This window comes from Tenrec ecaudatus, chromosome 2 (genome assembly GCF_050624435.1).
Source record: "Tenrec ecaudatus isolate mTenEca1 chromosome 2, mTenEca1.hap1, whole genome shotgun sequence".
Lineage (NCBI taxonomy): Eukaryota > Metazoa > Chordata > Mammalia > Afrosoricida > Tenrecidae > Tenrec > Tenrec ecaudatus.
Window position 1 is genome coordinate 193137112 of NC_134531.1, and position 20632 is coordinate 193157743.

A 20632-nucleotide genomic window follows, 5' to 3' on the forward strand; every position below is an offset into this window, starting at 1 on the left:
CTTAACAGAAGAATTTAACACTTTCTACAAATGATTTTTAGAGCTTTATGTGAAATCATTGAATAGGATATTTCACTTTTTCAGTTTCTCATAAAATTTCTAATTTACAATGCCATCTATATAACAATAAATTTAAAATTATTAGGTACAATACATATTAACTGTGACTTTTAAAAGGCATTCCAAAAGATTTCCAAACGCCGCAGAGATGTATTTGGTGTCGGAAGGAGGCAGTGTAGACGCATGTCTGGCAGCTGCCTTGTGGAAATCAGCCTCTGGGTGGTGGGGAGTTGGAGTGTGAATGTGGCCCCACGTCATCTCCTCCCCCAAACTGGAGACATCGTAGTTCTAGAGACTCAGTGTGCTCCCCACACGCGCCCTCCTCAGTTCTTCATTTGCCCACACACGTCAGACTGGACGCTGTCTCTCTTGACAAGGAGGGTCTCACTCTCCATCACTCTCAGAGGAAGAGACAAAAAGATCTTCATAGAGGACACTTCTTGGGGGATGCGCACATGGTTTCTGTGAATCCAGGCGCCCCTGTGGGCTTGGCACTCGAGGTGCAGGCTTCTTAGATGAGACTGAGGCTGGAGCCGCTGTGGACCTGGAGCTCTGCGGTGCTCTGTTGAACGGGGTGAGGACACTGAGATGTGGAACGCGGCTGGACCGTGGAGATGGCCGCACTGCCCCGGTCTGGACTGCATTCAGGTGAGAGCTCTTGTCTGGCCTCAGCGCAGGTGCCATGGAGATCACAGCAGGGGCCTCTGGAAGCTCAAGTCTAGTTTTTTTGGTGGGATTCTTGCAAGTCTCAGTGGGCACGTGTAACAACCTCTTCCTTGGTGCCTGCAAGCTGAGTTCTGTGTTCTTGTTCAGTCTATGTGTGGCAGGCTGTCGGCTGGGGGCCACAGCGGGACAATTGTTTTGTGCCTGGAAAGGGAAGATGCGCTTCAGCTGGTGTGCCTTGTTGAGAGACTGGGGAACGTCATGAGAGCAAGCGTCGGGCGTGTTGGTGGTCGTGGTGGTAAACAGTGCAGACTGCTGCAGAGACAGATGGAAGGAGTCAGCACAGGCTACTTGATGCCCTTGATCAGGGCCCAGGGGTGAAGGGGGGGGAACTTACTGTGGGTTCCTGGATGGAAGACTGTGCAGAGCAAGAGGATCTCATGCCAGCCATCTGCATAGATGGCCCCTTTGTGCGAACCAGGTCTGAGGTAGATGTCTTCACCCTTGAATAGACAGGCATTGGCCTGGTGGGAAGCTGTGGGATAAGAAACCTCATATTAGAAATCTCTGGATTGTTCCTGGTACCTCTAATTGCGTTTGGATTCTCAAGCAGTGTAAAGATATAACGTATCTGTTCATTTGCAAACAGAAGATGTATGACAACAGCCTGGTGGGAGGAAGGACAAGCAAATACTGCAATAAATAAGGGGGCTGGGCAGAAATACCCTAGTATTTCCATCAATCAAGAAGAGAGAAAAAAGAAGTTACTCTTGAAAAAGACATGCAGTAGAGATAAGCACATGGTCATTGAATCTGTGACGCTGAACGGGGCTACTTGTGAATGAAAAGCTGTTTCTACAGGTACTTTCTTGATCAATGCATTATGGTGAAAGTCCTCTTTATGTTGTCTATTGTTGAAAGAAGGGACACAAAACATTCTCTAAAATATTCTGGGTAGTGTAAATGGTCATATTGTATTAGCACTTTCTGAAAAAATATATGAAATTTTCAAAATATCAAGAATCAATAAAGAAAGTGTACCCACTGAGATGTTGCTGTCTGACTGGCAAAGAATTCACTGAATGTGGGCATAGTAAGGAAGGAAATGCGGGGAACCAGAAATGGATCCAGAGGAGGGATCAGAAGTCGGACTCACCCGGATATAGCCACAAGACTCCCTTAGGTCTTTATAGTGAGTCTGCTGCATGCTCTGTGCTTTCCGGGGCTTGATCTGGGTTGTTGTCTTCATCTCCTGGTGTTCTGGCCTGCAGAATACACTATGCTGAGTTTATGGACATGGCCAAACGTTCTGCCCCACCGTAGACTGGGAATCAAGGATCAGGCACAAATTGGAGGTTCACACTAAACACAGTTTTTTTTCTGGGAGGGGCCTGGAAGCCCCTGTACAGTTTGTCAAGACTGTGTGTTGCTTTTCTTTAAAATACCACCACCAACAATTCTGAGTTGGCGACATTACTTGCTTTCCTTGACATGCTATTGCTTCCATCTGTCAAGTGCCAAGGGTTCCCTATATCCTCTCCCTCCTGATATTCTCCATAGTACATAACAGCTCCTGAGTATGTCTATTTCTGCAAAGCTTCCCTGCTATGCTGTGCATGGGTGTGCCCAGGAAGGAGGCCCGAATCCCACATCCACTGAGATGATGCAACTAGTGGCCTCACCATCTATGGTTTCTTAGACTGTAGATCTTTCTGGTATCACACCACCTTATCATTCTCCTATGAAGGGATTGGTGCATTTGAATATCTGAGGTTGTGTTTCACAACAACTCATAGCACCACCAAATTCTGGAATGGACCCAATCCTTAGTTTCCAATGGCCAGTGTTCTGCCACCAGCAATTCTTTACCTCCGTCCTAGTTCAGTATGTCTGTTCATCTCCTTGAAGGACTTTTCGGAATGTGTCCCCTGGAGTCTTCTTGGTTCCAGGTTCTCTTTTTCCTCACTTGACCCCAAGGGCTGGAGAGGTAAGGCCAAATCCCAGTTCTTCATGGGGCACTTCCTGCTGCTCATTTTATGCCCCCAGGCCCCGCAGTTCTTGCACCTCACCTGTGGGTGGAAGATGAGCATGGTGGTTGAATCCAAGGTCAATATAAGGACAAATTATTGAATATTGGTTTTGGGAAGGCTACATACATAGGTGGCTCTTTACTGATCAGAAAATCCCAAATCTTGTGGTTCTCCCACACATAGATTTTAAGGAATTCCAAAGGGGAACGACTATCATGGCTTGAGGTGAGTCTAACGAACCAGAAAGTGAATAATGGGCAAAAAACCCCACAGATACGACACTGAACCAGAATTGGCTCTGCTCTGAACAGACTCTGAATAGACTCCTCAACCAGATAACTGTTCACTCCTTATCAGCTTTGCATGAAGCAGGGCTTACAGCTGGAGATAACAGAGCTGTCCTTGATCAAGCGCCCTCTGGGGGTCAGCAGGCACACTTACCTGGGCAGCTATGTCATCTGATGGAGGAGACCTCTCCTTCACTGGTCCGCAGTGTCTGGTTTTCAGGTTCAGCACTTTAGTGGGTCTTTGAGATTGCTGCGGCCTGTCACGATCTACCTTCTTTGTTACGTCTGTGGGTCTTTGGTTAGTCATCCTCACACCTTGGTTGATGGATTTCCTGGAACACAAGAGAGTACACAGAGCTTGAGCTACATATACAGACAAAAGTCCCAAAGGGCTTGGGAAAGAGATGACTATTAATCTATCCCACAACTAATCGATTTTCTCCTGAGTTGACATCAAAATGGATTACTCTTTTAAGCTCTCTCACGCCACAGCTACTAGAATGGATGGGTGTCTTAGATAAGACCACTCTCCCTGTACACAGTGGAAGTCGATGGGGACCCTCACATGCACGGTTCTGGAGGATTTGTACGGTTAGATGCTTTTGTAGCTCTTCCTGTGAAATGTTCAACCCAATGAGGCCTGCTTGGTGTGGTTTGGTGTTGGTCACACTGTCTGGTCCCTCTCCCATGCTTGTCAAAACCCGTGCATTTCATAGCAACTAATACCAGTCCTGCACCACCACCACCCCTGAGCCCAACAAACCCACAAGTGTGACAGAATCACTTGTCACTGCTGAGTCATGCAGGTCCCTGGGCCACATTGGGCCCCGTGGAATCAATACCTAGAGGCAGACAGAACACTGCCCAGGGGCGTGCCGTCAACCATAGGATGCCTGGGAAAGCTGAAATGCACAGACTGGTTCAAACCAGTGGACTCACAAGAAAAACCTACTATGGTCAACAGCAACAGAATAAACACGTCCTTGCTAGTTTAAGCAGCGAACACCATCCTGCCTGTGTGCTCATGACACACCCAGGCCTAGGCCCATGACTCCATCACCCGGGCCTACCTCTCCCTTTGCGGTCCAGGTGTGAGTGAGGCCGTGTGAGGCTGGTTCACTGAAGGCTTCCTTCTCTGGTTTGGCTCACAGCGGGCTCTGGGATCCTCTCCTGGCTTCAGGGGGAACCGTAGCAGCACCTCCACTGAGCTGGCAACCATCCACTTTTCAGTCATCATGTCAATCTGATAGACAACAAAAGGGAGTCAAAATAGAATGAGAACTGTGTTCAAAAGATAAAAAATAGAAGAAGCGCACATGAGATTTGGTCATTTTGTGCACTGTCAAACACAGCATTCCGGTTTCCCTTGTTCCCCGGCCCAGGGAGTGTTTGGCAAAGTCTTGGAGTCGCTATCAGCGGAGGGAAGCAGAGAGACCAATGAGACTTTGCAGTGTCCCCCAGGAGGACACTGAAATGTCACAGCAGTTGCACCCGACAGTGCCCATTCCCATCAGGGCCACCCACATTGGTTCGTGACCATGTTGTAAATCTTTTATATCACCCCTAGCTAGTCACAGGCAGAGAACCTCTCTCAGGGTTGACTCACATATTCAGGTCTAGTAGTCCCCTGCAGGGCGCCCTTTGGAATCGTGCATTAAATGTGGGCCACTGCGAACCATTGGCAGCCTCCGTGTACCAGCTGCCGGGCAGGAGAAAACCCTGCAGCCTCAGAAACTGAACAGACTGACCCTGTAGACAAGTCTCCTCAGTCCAGAAGCGTTTCCATGACTCACAATAAACTCCCAGGCTCTGCGTGCAAAGCTCTGCTCTCTCCTCTTGCAACTCGGCTAACCCTGCCTGACTCAGTGGACACAAGCTTGCCTTTGGTTGGTTTATTCCACCTAACCCCAACATTCACAGACTCACATCTCGCTGTGGGATCCCAAAGGCCTTCAAGAGTTGCTTTCCTTGTTCCATTGAAAGAGTGTTCGGATCCATCAGGCTTGCCACCACCCTCGGTGTCGTGGTGCTCTGTGGGAATGAACAAGAAACAAGGGAATGTACATTCCGGGAATCTCTCAGGTGCACGGTTAGCCTAGAACTAGCTTCTCTCCCTGACTTAACCGTTCACGGAAAATGTTGTACGACCTTGAAAAGAGACTAAAAAGGACAAATAGGAAATAATCATAAAGACAGAAGAATTTGTTCTCCTAAAAGTCCCTGGTACTTCCAACATTCTTCTCTAGCAAAACTCAATGCACCAGTTTTTCTTGAGTATGCCATATTTACTGTCCAACTGAGCCATGCATATGATGCAATGGAAAATATCGTGACTGGGTTAATGCGCTCATTAGCCCCACAGTAACTTCCTTGCCCTTCGATGCTCTAACAGGGTCTTGCGCAGCACATTGACCTAAGGCAAGGCATTATTTGATCTCTTGGCTTCCGCCTCCAAGAGCATTGAACATGGCTGCAAATGAGACACAATCCCTGACAAGTATTACCTTCTCTCCATTTATCATGACGGTACCTTTTGGTCCAGCTCTGAAATTATGGTTTCCTTAATTGAGTAGTAATATTCACTGAGGCTACAATGCTTGACCTTCAGCAATAAGTGTTTCAATTCCTCCTCACTTTCAACATGCAAGATGAGTCATCTGCATCACACAGACTTGTAAGAAACCTCTCTGACTCCCAGAGCTTCATAGGATGATTTGCTTGGCAATAGCTGAGCTCTATCACACTTGAACTGCCACTTCAACTCAGGGTCTCAAGGAACATCTTTGAAATAATTATTGAAATTTTCCTGTATTATGAAATCCTGTTAAGAGTGTCAGGAGTCCTTGCGTCCACACGAGGAACCCTGGTAGTAGAGTGGATTGCTCTCTGGGCTGCTAAAAGGAGGGTAAGCAGTGCTAACCCCACAGTCACTCTGAGGGAGCAAGATGACACTTTCTGTCCCCGTCCACATCAACAGACTCAGAACCCAAAAGATCACTTCTACTCTCCTCTTTCGAGTTGCTATGGACCAGCAATGACTTGATGGCCTTGAGATTTGCTCTTGGTTGGACCATGTGTCCTTTCGTGAAGTGTGTCTTGGTTTGGCTCGGTTCCCCAGAAAAGCAACACAACAAGGAGTCCACATAGAGACAGATTTCAAAGAAATTACTCACACTGTTGGAGAGTTGTAGGCACGTTCCCTTGAGGGACCAGAACTCAGACTGGCGTCAGACTCCTCTCTGCAGGGTCACAGGATCCAAGGTTCTCAAGGAATGCAGTAAGATGTTGAAAAGTCCCAGATCGGCAAGCAATGGAGCCGTCCACTGCCTCAACTTCACTGAACCAGGAATCAGGAGTAACCAGGTGCAGGCAAAGAGGCCACCAGAGTTTGCAGAGCTTCCCCTTATATAGGTGCTTGACCCACCCTCACTGATCCTCTCATGAAGCTGTTTGCCATAGGTCAGGACACTCAGTAATCCCTTCACCCACCCTAATCCTCTCCTACCCTCCACTTGCTGGAGACTTTGCATTGCATTAAATGTCCTGGCACTGGGGGGATGCTCTATGCCAAATTCCTTTCCATTGACGTCATTTCAATTTGTGTAGAACTGCCCCCTTTGATTTTCTGAGACTAAATCTTTACAGTAGTAGATCATTTGCATGGTTCCCATGCAGAGATTAGTGCATTCAAAACATTCCCCTTATGTGTTTGCCCTTGTTCTCAACAACAGCAACATGGGCCAGTGTAGAATTCCCCTTTGGGCGGGGCCAGCATGATTGCAGGAGGTCAAGTGTAGTTATGTAAGTGGGTGTGGAAGGTGCAGGAGCCTTAGAGGTGATGGTGGTGAAGAACCGTCCATGCTTTTTAGACGAAGTCTAACTATGGACGTTTAAGGCACGTGAATTTCATTTCAAGAAATCTATTAAATGAATTAAAACAGAAAGCAACTGACCTTGACCTATGGTTACCATGGGTAGGCTAATTACTGCTTAGCAAGCATTGAGTTCCTTTCAATGGGGGGACAATTTCAGAGGGGACATTAATAATGGCTATGCCACAGGGATAATATTATCATGCACACTAAATTATGCCTTTAGAATTTGTGGAATTAGGGAAATTTTTGTTCTGTACATTTTTTTGCCAAAAGTGAAAATTTAACACGAATCACAGTGAGTATGGGAAAACATAGTGTGGCAAAATTGATTGTCGTACAGTTTGTGAAATTTTTCCTGATATGTTTGACGTGCTGAGTTGCATGATATGTGCATGAGCAGCCAATTAATCTGTTTCAATCCAGATGGTTTAGGAAAATATTGGAGTAAGTCCTCTCCAAGTGAAGAAATGAAAGGTGAACTTTCTCATAAGGGTTCATCTCCTAAAAACAAATAGAATTTTAAAAGTCCAGAAAAAATAGGGCATTTACATAAAACAAATCGCAGGGCATATAAAACACGACTTGGTATATAATAGCGGAAACACGCCCCTTAGTTACAAGCATTATTAGATTATATTAAATACATTTTTTTTCTTGCGGATTACCGAAGCGTTTATTGGGCAGACTGGGGCGGGAGGTCTCAGCCTAGAAGAAGGTGTTGGGCCGCTTGGTGGTGAAGCGTGGCTTGTGCTGGAGTCGCAGGACTCGGTGGGGCAGTGGGAACTTGATCTTGGAGTCATGGAACTGCTTGACCGAAGGCCGGCGGCACTTGCTGGCTGCAGTCTCATCCACCTTCATGATTTGGATGGAATGGGCCCGGGCTCGGTGCCGAGCACCCATGTCACGATAGCACTGGGTGACGGCGCCTGCGGTGGTCAAGTCCCGGTACTCCCGGTACATGTTGTGGGTCCCGCTGTGGGAGTCCTATCGCAGCCCGATGCCAAAGTTCTCCACCTGCAGAGGGGACTTCTCGAACACCTGCCCGCAGTACACAATCTCCCCGGAAGACTTCTTCATCTTCTTCATCGAGACTTGACGACGACATGGTTGGGGGCGAAGAAGCGCGTAAGGTAGAGTGGAGGTGTCCCGCACTTGGGGGTGGGCAGTCAGCGGCCCACCACCTTGTACTCACAAAGCGCGCCCGAGGCCTTCATGGCGGACCTTCCGCGCTCGTCCCGACCCGCAAAAGCAACTCCATTTTCACAAAGAAGTGAAATCAGTATGATAAATAAGGAAAAAGAAAAGCAAATGATCATTGAAAGAAGAAAGAAATGATGAGCAAATAATCTCATTCTGCTGGGAACATAGTTGACTTTTCTCTGTCAGATCACGTGGTTGAGAACAGAGGAAGAGTTTCAACAACAAATCCAGGTGTAAAATAACCTTCTTTCTCCCAGTAGCTGGGAGCATCCCAGCTGAGAGGTGCTGCTGCTGCTGTTGGGTACCAGGGCCTCCAGCCCCACCCATGGAGAGCCCACTCCCACAGAGGGAGCACTGCACACTCCGCTCCGCCGCCCAGTTGTGGAGTTGCCTGAGTCCATTGATGCAGCCTCTGTGTCCATCCATCCATGGGAAGGCCTTCCTCCTCCTCGCTGCCCTGCCACTTCACCTCACATGATTTCCTGCTGCAGGGACTGGTCTCTCCTGAGCACATGTGCGCAGTATGAACACTGCTCTTGCAATGGTTGCCTCTGGAGAGCACCCGCCCTTCCTTTTCCTAAGACACATGGATTTGTCCTCTTAGCACCCATGGTAACTGTCAGTGGTTTCCTCCAGCCCCCACTGGAGATGCATCCGTTTTCCTAAGGTACTTTTTACTCAATATCGTACTTACACATGAATATGATGTAATAGGGAATGTTGATGTCAAGGAAATATACGAATGTTCCTTCAAAGGAGCCTTGTGACTTTAACTTTCACCTTAACTGATAAGAAGTATCAATGGGACATTACCGCTGAGTTACACGGGGAAATGGAAGAAGCAATAAGCATAGAATTCGGTGCCATTGATTACATCTCCGCATTGTGAGTCATTGTGGTCATCCCTCTCCAAACCGTCATCCCTCTTCTCATTGTTCCACCGTCAGGAAAATGAACTCAATGCCGCTCAGCAGACACTCTTCCTCTTGCACCCATGGTGACATTGGTCAAGTGCATCAGTTTCTGTCTCTCTGCATCCACGACTTCTGTGTTTCATAACCTGGGACTCCTAACAGAAACAATAGAGAACAGAACCAAAAAAAACAAATATATATATTTCCTTTATACCTACATACATCTACCTATAAAATCTAAAAATATAAATATAGGATAAGAAAAAAAGAAAACCAGAAATATTTTGAAATCCAGAGAAGAAAGTTCTGTCACGGACCAAGCGAGAATTATTTAAGCCAAGGTAAATTCAGTTTGGGTCAAGAGGGAGATCAGCTGACCAAGTGTCCTATCACATCGTAGTTGGATCCATTTTACTCAAGTTCTCCACCATCTCTGTCTGATAGTAAAGCCATGCAGGTCCCTTGTCATGGCCAGCGAGCATCTGCCAGAGGATTCGTTTGACTAGATTGTCTTCAGGTGGATTTGGGGCTCCCGCTGTCCTACAGGGCCTTGTACAAAATGGGTGTTCACCAATTAAGACCTGATATTTTTCCCTTCATCATATTTGGATTTTGTCATTTTCACCTTTGGATTGCTCACACAGGCTGGTGTGCTTCTTTGATGTGGACTTAGTTGACACCTCATTGAGATGGCTCCCTGTCTGAATATAAGACTTTAAGACATCAGACATTGATAGACTGGCACCAGGCAATTTCCTCACATTTTTCTGTAGCGCCCTTATTTCAGGAGCTCTCCATGAAGGTGAGTATCAATGTGGTAGTTAGATAATCTTTTGTCAAGTTGAGGATTCACCATAAAGTGGTGGAGTCTAGCCTGTTAATCAGATCATAGCCAAGGAGAACTTTTTGTGGGCATCACCTTCTTCTGATAATTATGGGAAGCCATACATTTCTTCCTTGGAGGCAGGAGACACCTCTGGGCTCCCTCCCTGGGAGACATTTGCAGCGGACAAGACCCATGGAACTGCAGTAATACCTGGAGCTGGAGAAGCCACATGGGTCTGCCCTGATGCAACCAGACATCTGAAGCCAGAGAAGCCACGTAGAGATCTCTGCCAACACTGACATGATTGCAATGCCACTGGATCCAAGACTTTCTACTCACTGACCTCCTATTACCCATTACCCTTTCTACCCATTACCGTGCACTCAGTGTCATTGCATGTGTTTCATGAGTCTGAAGAGGACTTTATGGATTGGAGTCAGACATATGGCCTAATATCGGACTTATGGTCTTGGACTGGATTTGCTTGGGATGCTTTCTTAATGCCCAATTACCCTTTATATAAAATTCTCTCTTAGACACATGTGAGTTTCTTTTACACATGTCTTTTACACATGTCTCTTTTACACACATGTGGATTTTTTTCTCTAGTCTACCCAGACTAAGACAATCAAACAGGACCATGTTACCAGAACTAGGTTTGTTGTATTGGGGCTAGAAAGAAATGGGAACCCACAATTCATTTGCTTGTCAATGGGTCATGAATGGCTCTGGTTGCTTCAACTAACTCACTTACACACTCACTCACTCACTCACTCACTCACTCACTCACTCATTCACTCACTCACTCACTCATTCTCTCACCCACCCACTCACTCACTGCCAGGCAGTGAAGGTTGCCTCTTGGTGGCCCCCTGTGGGTTTCAGACTGTGAAACAGCTTTTGAGCGGGACACGCTCTGAGTTTCTCCCTGGGGAAAGCTGGTGTTTCAACTAGCTCCCTTGGGGGGTCACAGCCCATCATGTAACACCTGTGCACCAGGCCTCCTTGGTTTCCTTCAGCAGTCCTATTGTGACCAAAATGAAACCCCACAACACCACAACAACAACAAACAAGCTCCAACCCCTCACATGCTCAGAGGGGTCAAGTATGGGTAAGAAAGAAAAGTGTCAAGGAGTTTCTGCATTGTGACAAGGATTCTCTGCATAAAAGAGAAAGGCAGCAACTAAATCACGCTACTTACACTAATTAGCTTAACACTTTCACCTGCCAGCCTTAGCCCACTCTATAAAGTCCCAAGCCAAGCAAACTAAAGCTCTGAAGCTGATTGTGGTGGTGATTGCACAACCCTTAATACGATTCAAGGATTAAATTGTATACTATGTGAATTGCTTGTCAATGAAACGTTAAAAAAATAAGAACTTTGAATTAAACCATATGTTAAAAACAACTATCTGAAGAAAAGTGTAAACTTTGGAGAGCAACCAGAGCAATATTCTTCTCATATATTCTGACACATATACAAGATGTTATTTGGAGTACAGAAAACACACATCTATGTATGAGTTTCAGAGCAAAAATCTAAAATTTGAAAATTATTTCACAAAAGCTTATCTTTAGAGAAAACTTCAGAGGTGCTTTCAGTTTCCTGTTTTATTATTGCTAATTATGAATAATTATCTGCTGGATCCAATTGCCTTTTTGCTATCAGTAAATACTGATTATGTGCTACCATTTTACCTATAAGCTTAATAACATAAGCAACCGTAAAAGTCAGTAATTGGGTATTTGCTATAGATCACAAAGTTACCAAGTACCAGAGCAGGATTGAATTCCAGGTCTTGCTTGCTCTAAAACTCCTACATGTAATACACGCTACAGAATGACTACATAGCAACTTACTTTACTTAACCACTAAGGGAAAACAAGCTGATTCCATCTTCCAGCAAAAGATAAAGAGTAGGGTTTGAATAACCACTTCGCAGGATTATTTATTTGAAGCTCCTCATGATGAAACAATGGTCCGTCTACCTCCAGTACATTAGGCCATCAAAGGTCTCAGTGCCCCTTATTTGCCACCGAACAGGTCACAATAGTCTGCAATGCATGCTATACTACCCAAGATGAATAATGTCCCAGGTGTTAGATATTTCCTGGTAGTGTCGGTAGGGACATTTAAAGAGCTCACTTGCCAGAGCACATTTTCAATGTGTGTAGAGAGTGAACAGAGGAGTATGGTAACTGATTTAAATCAGAGGCTCAGTAGGATTTGCCACCAGCTGGTCTTCCCAATACCCTTGTCAATTTCTAGCAGCACCAATAAAAGGGACTTAGAGTCAGAGTCATAGCTGAATGTACCTTTTGGATACAGCTGTAACAGAAGGACTGCAAGTTTAAATCTCTGTGCATTTAAACCACATCTGTTGTTAGGTGCAGTTGTGTTTACTCCTAATTCATGGCAACCCCATGCTCAACATGATGAACTACTGCCTGGTTCTGTCATCTTCTGTGCTTCTAGTAATCACCACACCTCTGTTAGGCTGGCTTCACTAGAAAAGCAAATCCAGAGGAAGTCATAGATGTGTAAGAAAGAGTTTTTTTCTAGGAGAGGGACATATCTGATCAGATGAAGGGGGAGTTGGAGAGAGTGGAGCACATCCTGGCCCACCAGGCCCTGAGGATGATGACCCCAATTAGAGCAGCCAGTCCACAGAAAGGACACGTGGCCAGGCCAAATATGAGACATGATGTCCCTCCGTGACCCATGGCCCTGCCGCGGATAGCACCAGAGACACAGTGTGGGAATTGTGCCCGACCTGATCCCACCACACTGAGGCAAAGCACTGGGGGAGTGTAGCGGAACAGCCAGGGAACAGAGCAGCAAGGTCTCCAGAGAATGCTGACAGTGGACTTTGAGGCCAGGGCATGGTGTCCCAACAGACTGGACTAGAAAACACTCGTAAAGGCCAACAAACGATCCTTGAACTAACTACAAGCTTTTCTTTCTTGATGTGTTTTGTTTTGTTCTTTGTCAGTGGTTTGTTGTCGTTGTTTTGTTGTATACTGTTGCTTTGTTTTGCTCTGTCTTGTTTTTGTGCATGTTATTATCTCCACAGGTCTGTCTAAATAAGATAGACTGGATGAACTATCTGGAGGTAAAACAAAGGGACCAACAGTTTGTGGGGGACATGGGATAGGGGGTAAGGAAGGGGTGTTGACAAACCCAGGGACAAGGGTACAAAAAGGGATCCAAGTTGGTGGTGAGGTGGGTGTGGCAGGCCTGGTAGGGCATGATCAAGGGTAAGGTAACGAAGAGGTATAGCTGAAACCCAGGTGAGTATGGAGCATGATAGTGGGACAGGAGCAAAGTCAAGGGAAATAGAGGAAAGAGCTAGGAGGCAAAGGGTATCTATAGAGGTCTAGACAAAGACATGTACATACGCAAATATATATGAGGATGGGGAAATAGATCTATCTGTCTATATTTATAGATTCAGTAGTAAGGTGGCAGAAGGACCTTGGGCCTCTACTCAAGCACTCCCTCAATGCATGAATACTTTCTTCTATTAAATTGGCACTCTATGATGCTCACTCTCCCGACACAATTGCTGAGGCCAAAGCGGGTGAACAAACAAATGTGGTTAAGAAAAGTGATGATGCCCAGCTATTAAAAGATATAGCGTCTTGGGTCTTAAAGACTTGAAGATAAACAAGTGGCCATCTAGCTCAGAAGCAACAAAGCCCACGTGGAAGAACACACCAGCCTGTGTGATCACGTGGTTCCAAAGGGATCAGTTATCAGGCATCAAAGAACAAAAAATCATATCATAGGGGGCACACCTCCATGATACAATCGCTGAGGACAAACAGGTGCATAAGCAATGTGGTGAAGAAAGCTGATGGTGCCCGGCTATCAAAAGAGATAGTGTCTGAGGTCTTAAAGGCTTGGCGGTAAACAAGTGTCCATCTAGCTCAGAAGCAACAAAGCACACATGGAAGAAGCACACCAGCCTGTGCGATCACAAGGTGTTGAAGGGAGCAGATATAAGGCATCATCAGAAAAAAAAATCTTACCATAGTGAATGAAGGGGGATGTGCAGAGTGGAGACCCAAAGCCCATTTGTCGGCCACTGGAGATCCCTTGCAGAGGGGTCTAGGGGAGGAGAGGAGTCAGTCAGGGTGCGATGAAGAATACAGTTGTCCTCCAGTTCCTACATTCTTCCTCCCCCACCCCCCTCAAGTATCACGATCCGAATTCTACCTTGCAAGTATGGATAGAGCAGAGGATGTACACTGGTACAGATAGGAGCTGGAGGCACAGGGAATCTAGGGCAGATGATACCTTCAGGACTAAGGGTTTGAGGGATGATACTGGGAAGGTAGAGTGAGAGTGGGTTGGAAAGGGAACCGATTAGAAGGATCTACATGTGGCCTCGCCCTGGGAGATGGACAACAGAAAAGGGGGTGAACGGAGACGTCAGACAGGGCAAGATATGACAAAATAATAATTTATAAATTATCAAGAGCTCTTGAGGGAGCGGGGAGGGAGGGGAGAAAAAAAGGACCTGATGCAAAGGGGTTAAGTGGAGAGCAAATGCTTTTAAAATGATGAGGGCAAAGAATGTACAGATGTGCTTTATACAATTGATGTATGTATGAATCGTGATAAGAGTTGTATGAGTCCCTAATAAAATGTTTAAAAATAAATAAATAAAACAAAAAAGAAAGAGCTTTATATCAACGAGTGAAGCAGCTTCTTGAGCAGGGAGAATGGACATAGAACATGAATAGACACACACAGATAACACAGCACTGCAGCACAATGTAGACACAGAAATGGTACGAAACTGCAGCAGCCTTGACAGCCCGCAGAGCTTTATTATATGTACTAGTTACGGGCAGTGTTCCCAGACAAGTTTGCTATTCCCACACTTGAATTTCTCATAGCCTTGACAGCGATTTCTGTATCTCGGCCCATACCGCTTGTTTTCATTCTACCAGGGAAACAATGTTTGCAGCTGTTTCCACAATTCCCTTACCGTTTGCAGTAACGAAGCGGTTTATGAGAACCAGCTAGGACAGATGTTTGCGTTCTGTCCTAGACAGATACATGACACAGGACACAGCTCTCCTTTCATGGCTCCTTCAATGAGTAATGGTATATTAAGAAAACATCCCAGCCCAATCTAGATCAAGTTCATAAGTCTAATATTAGTCCATAAATTCTTTGTCAGACTCATGCAGCACATGCAATGATGCGAAATGTCGGAAGATCACAAGCCAGTGGGTGCAAAGTCTTGTGGATCCAGTGGTAGTGGAAGGTGGAAGCATCTCCAGGCTCTCCCAGGTCTCAGCGTGGCTCCACGTGGCTCGTCAACAGGACGGTGAAAGCAGGGAGAGGGAGGCAGGCCTTCAGAGAACCGTTGATCTCAGTAGCCCTCCAATCAAGCTGCAAGCAGATTGATGGGCTAAACTCCACCGTTTTCTCTCTTAATACCCTCAGGTTGACATATGTAACTACCACCAGGTAGTTTCTTCATGTCTGTCTTGGCCAGGAAACTCCACGGAACCTCTTCAGCATCAGCGCAATGCTCACACCTCCTCTGATAGGCAGGACGCGGCTGCACATTGGTCAATAATTGAACTTGGTCACCCCATGGAAGATGGGAATTCTACCACTGTCTAGGATATAAATATTGAGGGTAGTCGATAGGAAAGACTGATATTAAATACAGTAGGAGTCATCAAAATATGAAATGCATAAAGATTGATCTGCTACTCATTAGTGAGTTGAAATGGACTACTATTAGCTATTTTTAATCAGAAAATCATATGATTTAGTGTGCCTGGACTAGCACAGGTGATTTCCATTCTGAGAGCAACACAACCATCATGAAGCCAATGCTGCATGTGATTGGATGAGATCTACCCACTTCAAAGAAATCTAATCAAACAACTTTTATTTAAATGTATGCAGTAACCACAAAAACTAGTGATGAAGACACTGAAGAATTCTACCGAAGTCTGATTGGAAATTGAGAAAACATGCAGTCAATATGCATCGATAGTTGTTGATCATTGCAATGCAAAGTTTGAAACAAAGAGGAAAGAATACTAGTTGGGAAATGTGGACTTGGTGATAGAAATGAAGCTGAAATTTGCAGGATAGAAGTTTGCAAGCCCAAGGACTTGTTCAAAGCAAATACTTTATTTCAACAACACAAAAGATAGCTAACTATACACATGGACTTCCCCGCATGTGGGAAGACCAGGTGGAGAAGCTTAATAGCAGCAGCAGCTGCAACCAGGCCAAAGTTGACTGGGAATGAAATGATCAATTGCTCATATGTAAATTCAGGTTAATGATGGAGAAAATTAAAACAAATCCACAGTAGCCAAAATATGCCCTTGAGTCTCAGCCACGTGAATTCTGAGACCATCTCAAGAATGGATTTAGCACACTGAGAGCTGATGACAGAAGAGCTGATGAGCTGTGAGAGGGCATTTGAATTGGGGGGCCGATAAGAATATTGAAAATACCATGGTTTCCAGAAGAACAAATAAATCTGTCTTAGAAGAAGTACCACTAGAATGTTCCTTTGAGCCAGGACAGCATGACTTCTTCTCATGTACTTTGGACATGTTGTCAGGAGAGACCAGTCCCTGGAGAAGGACATCATGCTTGGGACAATATTGAGGCAGTGTATAGAGAAGACCTCGGACAAGATGGATTGATACAGTGGCTGCAATCAAGGGGTCAGACCTGAGAAAAAATTGTGAGGTTTGCACAATGTGTTCTGCTGTTGAACACAAGGTCACTGCGAGTCAGAGCTGACTGCAGGCAACGACCTCACAAAACAGCACGCGTACATATCAAGTTTGCACCAAAACAAATACATGCCAACTTGTTAGAAGATATTTGAACAGGATCTTGTTAGGTAAACTGAGGCACGAAATGAGAAGAGACGGACCATACTCGCCGAGAATTGATTAAAAAGCAGGCTTTATTGGGGACAAGCGGACGGGTTCAACAGCCTGCAGCAGAGTGAAGCTGTGGAAGCCGCCACTGGGGAGCACTTAAGGGCTTTTTTTATACCCACCCCTGTTGAGGTGCTAAAGAACATAAGATATTAGTTTTTTTTTTAAAAAAAGGCTATCAGAACAATATGCTTCTGCTGAAATTGAAGCAAGTACAATAATAAAATTTACGGCAAACTTGAGTAGAAGAATGGCTAAAATATTGATGCTCACAGAAAGTGTACGAGGACAAGGTCCTGAAAGAAACCAACAGTTTACAAATGTAAAACTCCTTTTGAGAACAGACGGAATGACAGAGAAGATGAAGCCTGCAGTGGTCGACTCCCCACATCAATCTGTGAGGAACAATTCATCTTGCTTGTGTCCTGGTTGAAGAGGACTAGTGAGTAAGAGCAGAAACAACACCACACTCAAGACATCTCAAGTGGTTCCACTTGCTCAATTCTGACTGAGAAATTAAAGTTGAGCAAACTTTCTTTATGATGGCTGCCCAAACTAGTGCACCCAGATCAGCTGCAGGTGAACTGATTGAGCTTTTGGGGGAAATTTAAATAACTGCCTTCAAGAACCTGAAGCATTTCTTGGAAGAACTGTAGCAGGAGATGAAATTATGTTTTACCAGTAGGATCTTGAAGATAAAGCGTGATCAAACTATGGCTACAAATAGTGGAAGTTATCTAGTCGAAGGAAAGGTCATGGCAACACTTTTTTTTTGGAGGGGGGGGGGGCTAGTGCTCAAGGAATTTTGAGTGTTGAATTTCTAGAGGGCCAAAGGACAATACAAACTCCTTATTAGAAGAGCGCTTTGATAAAGTTACTGCTTTACAGTACAAGAGACCGTATTTTGAAAACAGTTTTTTTAAGAGAGCATTTAATAAGCTTTAAAAGAGACAAAGACAACCCAAAGCCACACCTGAGGGAGACCACCGTCACGGGATTGAAATGGCATCTGACGGTTCTCAATCTCAAGACCAAAGATGAATAGGGTTTGGGCATGGGGTGTGGGGCGTGGGGGCATTGAAGAAAGTGTCACAAAAGTATAATCACTACATCACAGTCATAGGTGGGACTACAAAAGCGGGGTGGGGGTGGGGGTGGTGGATCCATGATTGGAGCAGGCACATTGTTAGACAGTAGGGCTGACATGACTGGTTCAGGGTCTTCAGACAAAGGCAATCAGGGTCCAGCTGATAGGCCATGACTCTTGACTATGTGACTACAAGCACCATCCTCACTATGGTGACTTCCATCAAGGCCACACCTAAGAGAGAGACTGCCCCTCCCTGGGCTGGGCAGAGAAGGGTAAAGACAATCCCCTCTCCAAGGCCTTCTGCCTGGGGGCAAGATTATCTACATCTCTTATTAATGATCAGCAAGTTTTCAATGTAGGCTTCATCTATATCTGAACTATCCGCAAACGAACTTTGGGCTGTTACCTCCATTCATCCCCTCTTGCAAACCAGGGAGCTCAGGATTGAAGCTCTAATCTATTTCATAGGGCCACAGAGGGCTGGCATGGTACCTTTGCCCTTCGCTACAGAGCCCTTCTCACCCGGAAGAGGCAAAGTTAACCAGAAATAAAAATAATGGTGTCATCAAAGTAGGGATCCAGTGAAAGTCAAAAACATGGCATGGAGCACAGACCTTGTTTGACAGAATCCCCGAAAGTATTTGGATCTGAGCACCAATTAAATTTGTATAATCTATTTTAAAAACGTGTTGGGCATTTCTTTCAACTTTTCCTGAGACATTGATATGCATACACAGCAAGAGCTACTGCAGACCCCCCACAGCTCGTCAGGTCTGCGGTCATCAGTTCTCGGTGTGCTAACGCTGTTCTTGAGATGGTCTCAGGATTCAGGTGGCGTAGACTCAAGGGCATATGTTGGCTCTTGTGGATTTGTTTTAATTTTCTTCAGCATTAAGCTGAAGTTGCATATGAGCAATTGATTGTTTCACAGTCAGTCCTTGGCCTGGTTTTAACTGCTACTGATATTGAGCTTCTCCACCTGGTCTTCCCATAGAAGTAGTCAGTTTCATTTCTGTGCATTCCATTGGGGGAAGTCCATGTATATTGAGCTGTTGAAAAAAGGTATTTGCTATGAATAAGTCCTTGGTCTTGCAAAATTCTATCATGTGATCTCCAGCTCCATTCCCATCACCAAGTTGGTATTTTCCGACTATTGTTCCTTCCTCTTTGTTTCCAACTTTTGGGTTGCAATTTCCAGTAACTATCAATGCATCTTGATTGCATGTTTGATAGATTTCCAATTGAAGTCCTAGGTAGAATTCTTCAATTTCTTCATCACTAGCTTTTGTGATTGCTGCCTACATTTAAATAGTTATTGATGGGATCTCCTTCAAGGTGGAAGCATTTAATCCTATCACAGATAGCATTGTACTTCATGATGGATTTAGCAAGATCCTTTCTGACAAGGAATGCCATGCCAATCCTCTTGATTGCGTTATGCCCAGCAGAGTAAATCATATGATTTTCTGATTCAAAATAGCCAATACTAGTCCATTTCAACTCACTGATGTCTAGGATATTGATCTCTTCATGCATTCCATTTCTTTTGTAACCACTTTCAATTTTCCTAAATCCATACTACACACATTTTAAGTTCCAATCATTCGAAGATTTTTTTCAGCTATTTTCTCACGCTGAGTTATGCCGCATCAACAAATGAAGATTCCCATGGACCACAATCTTCTTCATATTCAGATAATAAAACTTGAGAGATAAAATGGACAATGCATTGGATGTGCCAAAGGAAAGCCAAAGCCTTTGTAAAAAGGTACCATAGCTTAGAAAAAATGATATTCACACAACTTGATTAACTTTAAATTCACAAATGATTTATTAACAGAACATACACAGCTCTGAGACTGTCCTTCCTTATGAATTTCCCTGAAACTGTCCCAATGAAAACATGTACATCTTTTTACATGCAGAGGCTTGCTATTTACCCAGAGCTTTCCAAATTCCATAATCCACACGGATGCTCCTAACACTATATACAGACGTAGTTTAGCGCTATATACAGATGAATTTTAACACTATATAAATATAAATCTTACCATTATATACAGATGACTCAAAAACTCTAAACAGATAAGAGCTGGAAACACAGGGAATCCAGAACAGATGTACCCCTCAGGACCAATATGGAGAGTAGCCATACCAGCAGGGCAAGGGGAAGGTGGGGGCAGACAGGGGGCACCAATGACAATGATCTACATATAACCCCCTCACAAGGGGACAGACAGCATAAAAGTCGGTGAAGGGAGACATTGGTAAGTGTAAGTGTAATTCACAAAAAAATAATAATTGATAAATTATCAAGGGGTCATGGTGGAATGGGGGTGCGGGGTTGAGGGGAAAAATGAGCTGATACCAAGGGCTCAAGTGAAAAAAAAGTTTTGAAAATGATGGCAACAAATGTACAAGTGTGTAAGACACAATGAAATGTATGGATTGTGATAAGACCTGTATGAGCCCCAATAAAATTAATAAAAGGAGAACAAAACTCTAAACAGATGAATCATAACATCATGTGTAGATGCCTAACAGAAGAATTTAACACTTTCTACAAATGATTTTTAGAGCTTTATGTGAAATCATTGAATAGGATATTTCACTTTTTCAGTTTCTCATAAAATTTCTAATTTACAATGCCATCTATATAACAATAAACTTAAAATTATTATGTACAATACATATTAACTGCGACTTTTAAAAGGCATTCCAAAAGATTTCCAAACGCCGCAGAGATGTATT

The 20632-nt window shown here is 44.6% G+C and overlaps 1 protein-coding gene and 1 pseudogene across 1 annotated transcript; both read right to left on the reverse strand.

The window, feature by feature from the left end:
* Window positions 1-444: 444 nt before the first annotated feature.
* On the reverse strand, window positions 445-5562 carry LOC142440242 (protein FAM90A24-like). Its single transcript, XM_075542734.1, has 6 exons — window positions 5545-5562; window positions 4111-4283; window positions 3195-3372; window positions 2593-2792; window positions 1880-1988; window positions 445-1038 (listed from the first exon to the last, which is right to left on the reverse strand). The coding sequence occupies exons 1-6, from the start codon at window positions 5560-5562 to the stop codon at window positions 445-447; spliced, it is 1272 nt and encodes a 423-aa protein (XP_075398849.1).
* Window positions 5563-7589: 2027 nt separating this feature from the next.
* LOC142441150 (large ribosomal subunit protein eL20 pseudogene) lies at window positions 7590-8157 on the reverse strand (annotated as a pseudogene).
* Between the last annotated feature and the right edge of the window lie 12475 nt (window positions 8158-20632).

What these genes read in the sequence shown, in the direction of transcription:
- LOC142440242 (XM_075542734.1), bottom strand. An exon ending in CCTGGACCGCAAAGGGAGAG is followed by an intron (nt 3,373 to 4,110) that starts GTAGGCCCGGGT and finishes CTTGTGTTCCAG; the next exon opens with GAAATCCATCAACCAAGGTG. An exon ending in CAGATGACATAGCTGCCCAG is followed by an intron (nt 2,793 to 3,194) that starts GTAAGTGTGCCT and finishes TTCCACCCACAG; the next exon opens with GTGAGGTGCAAGAACTGCGG.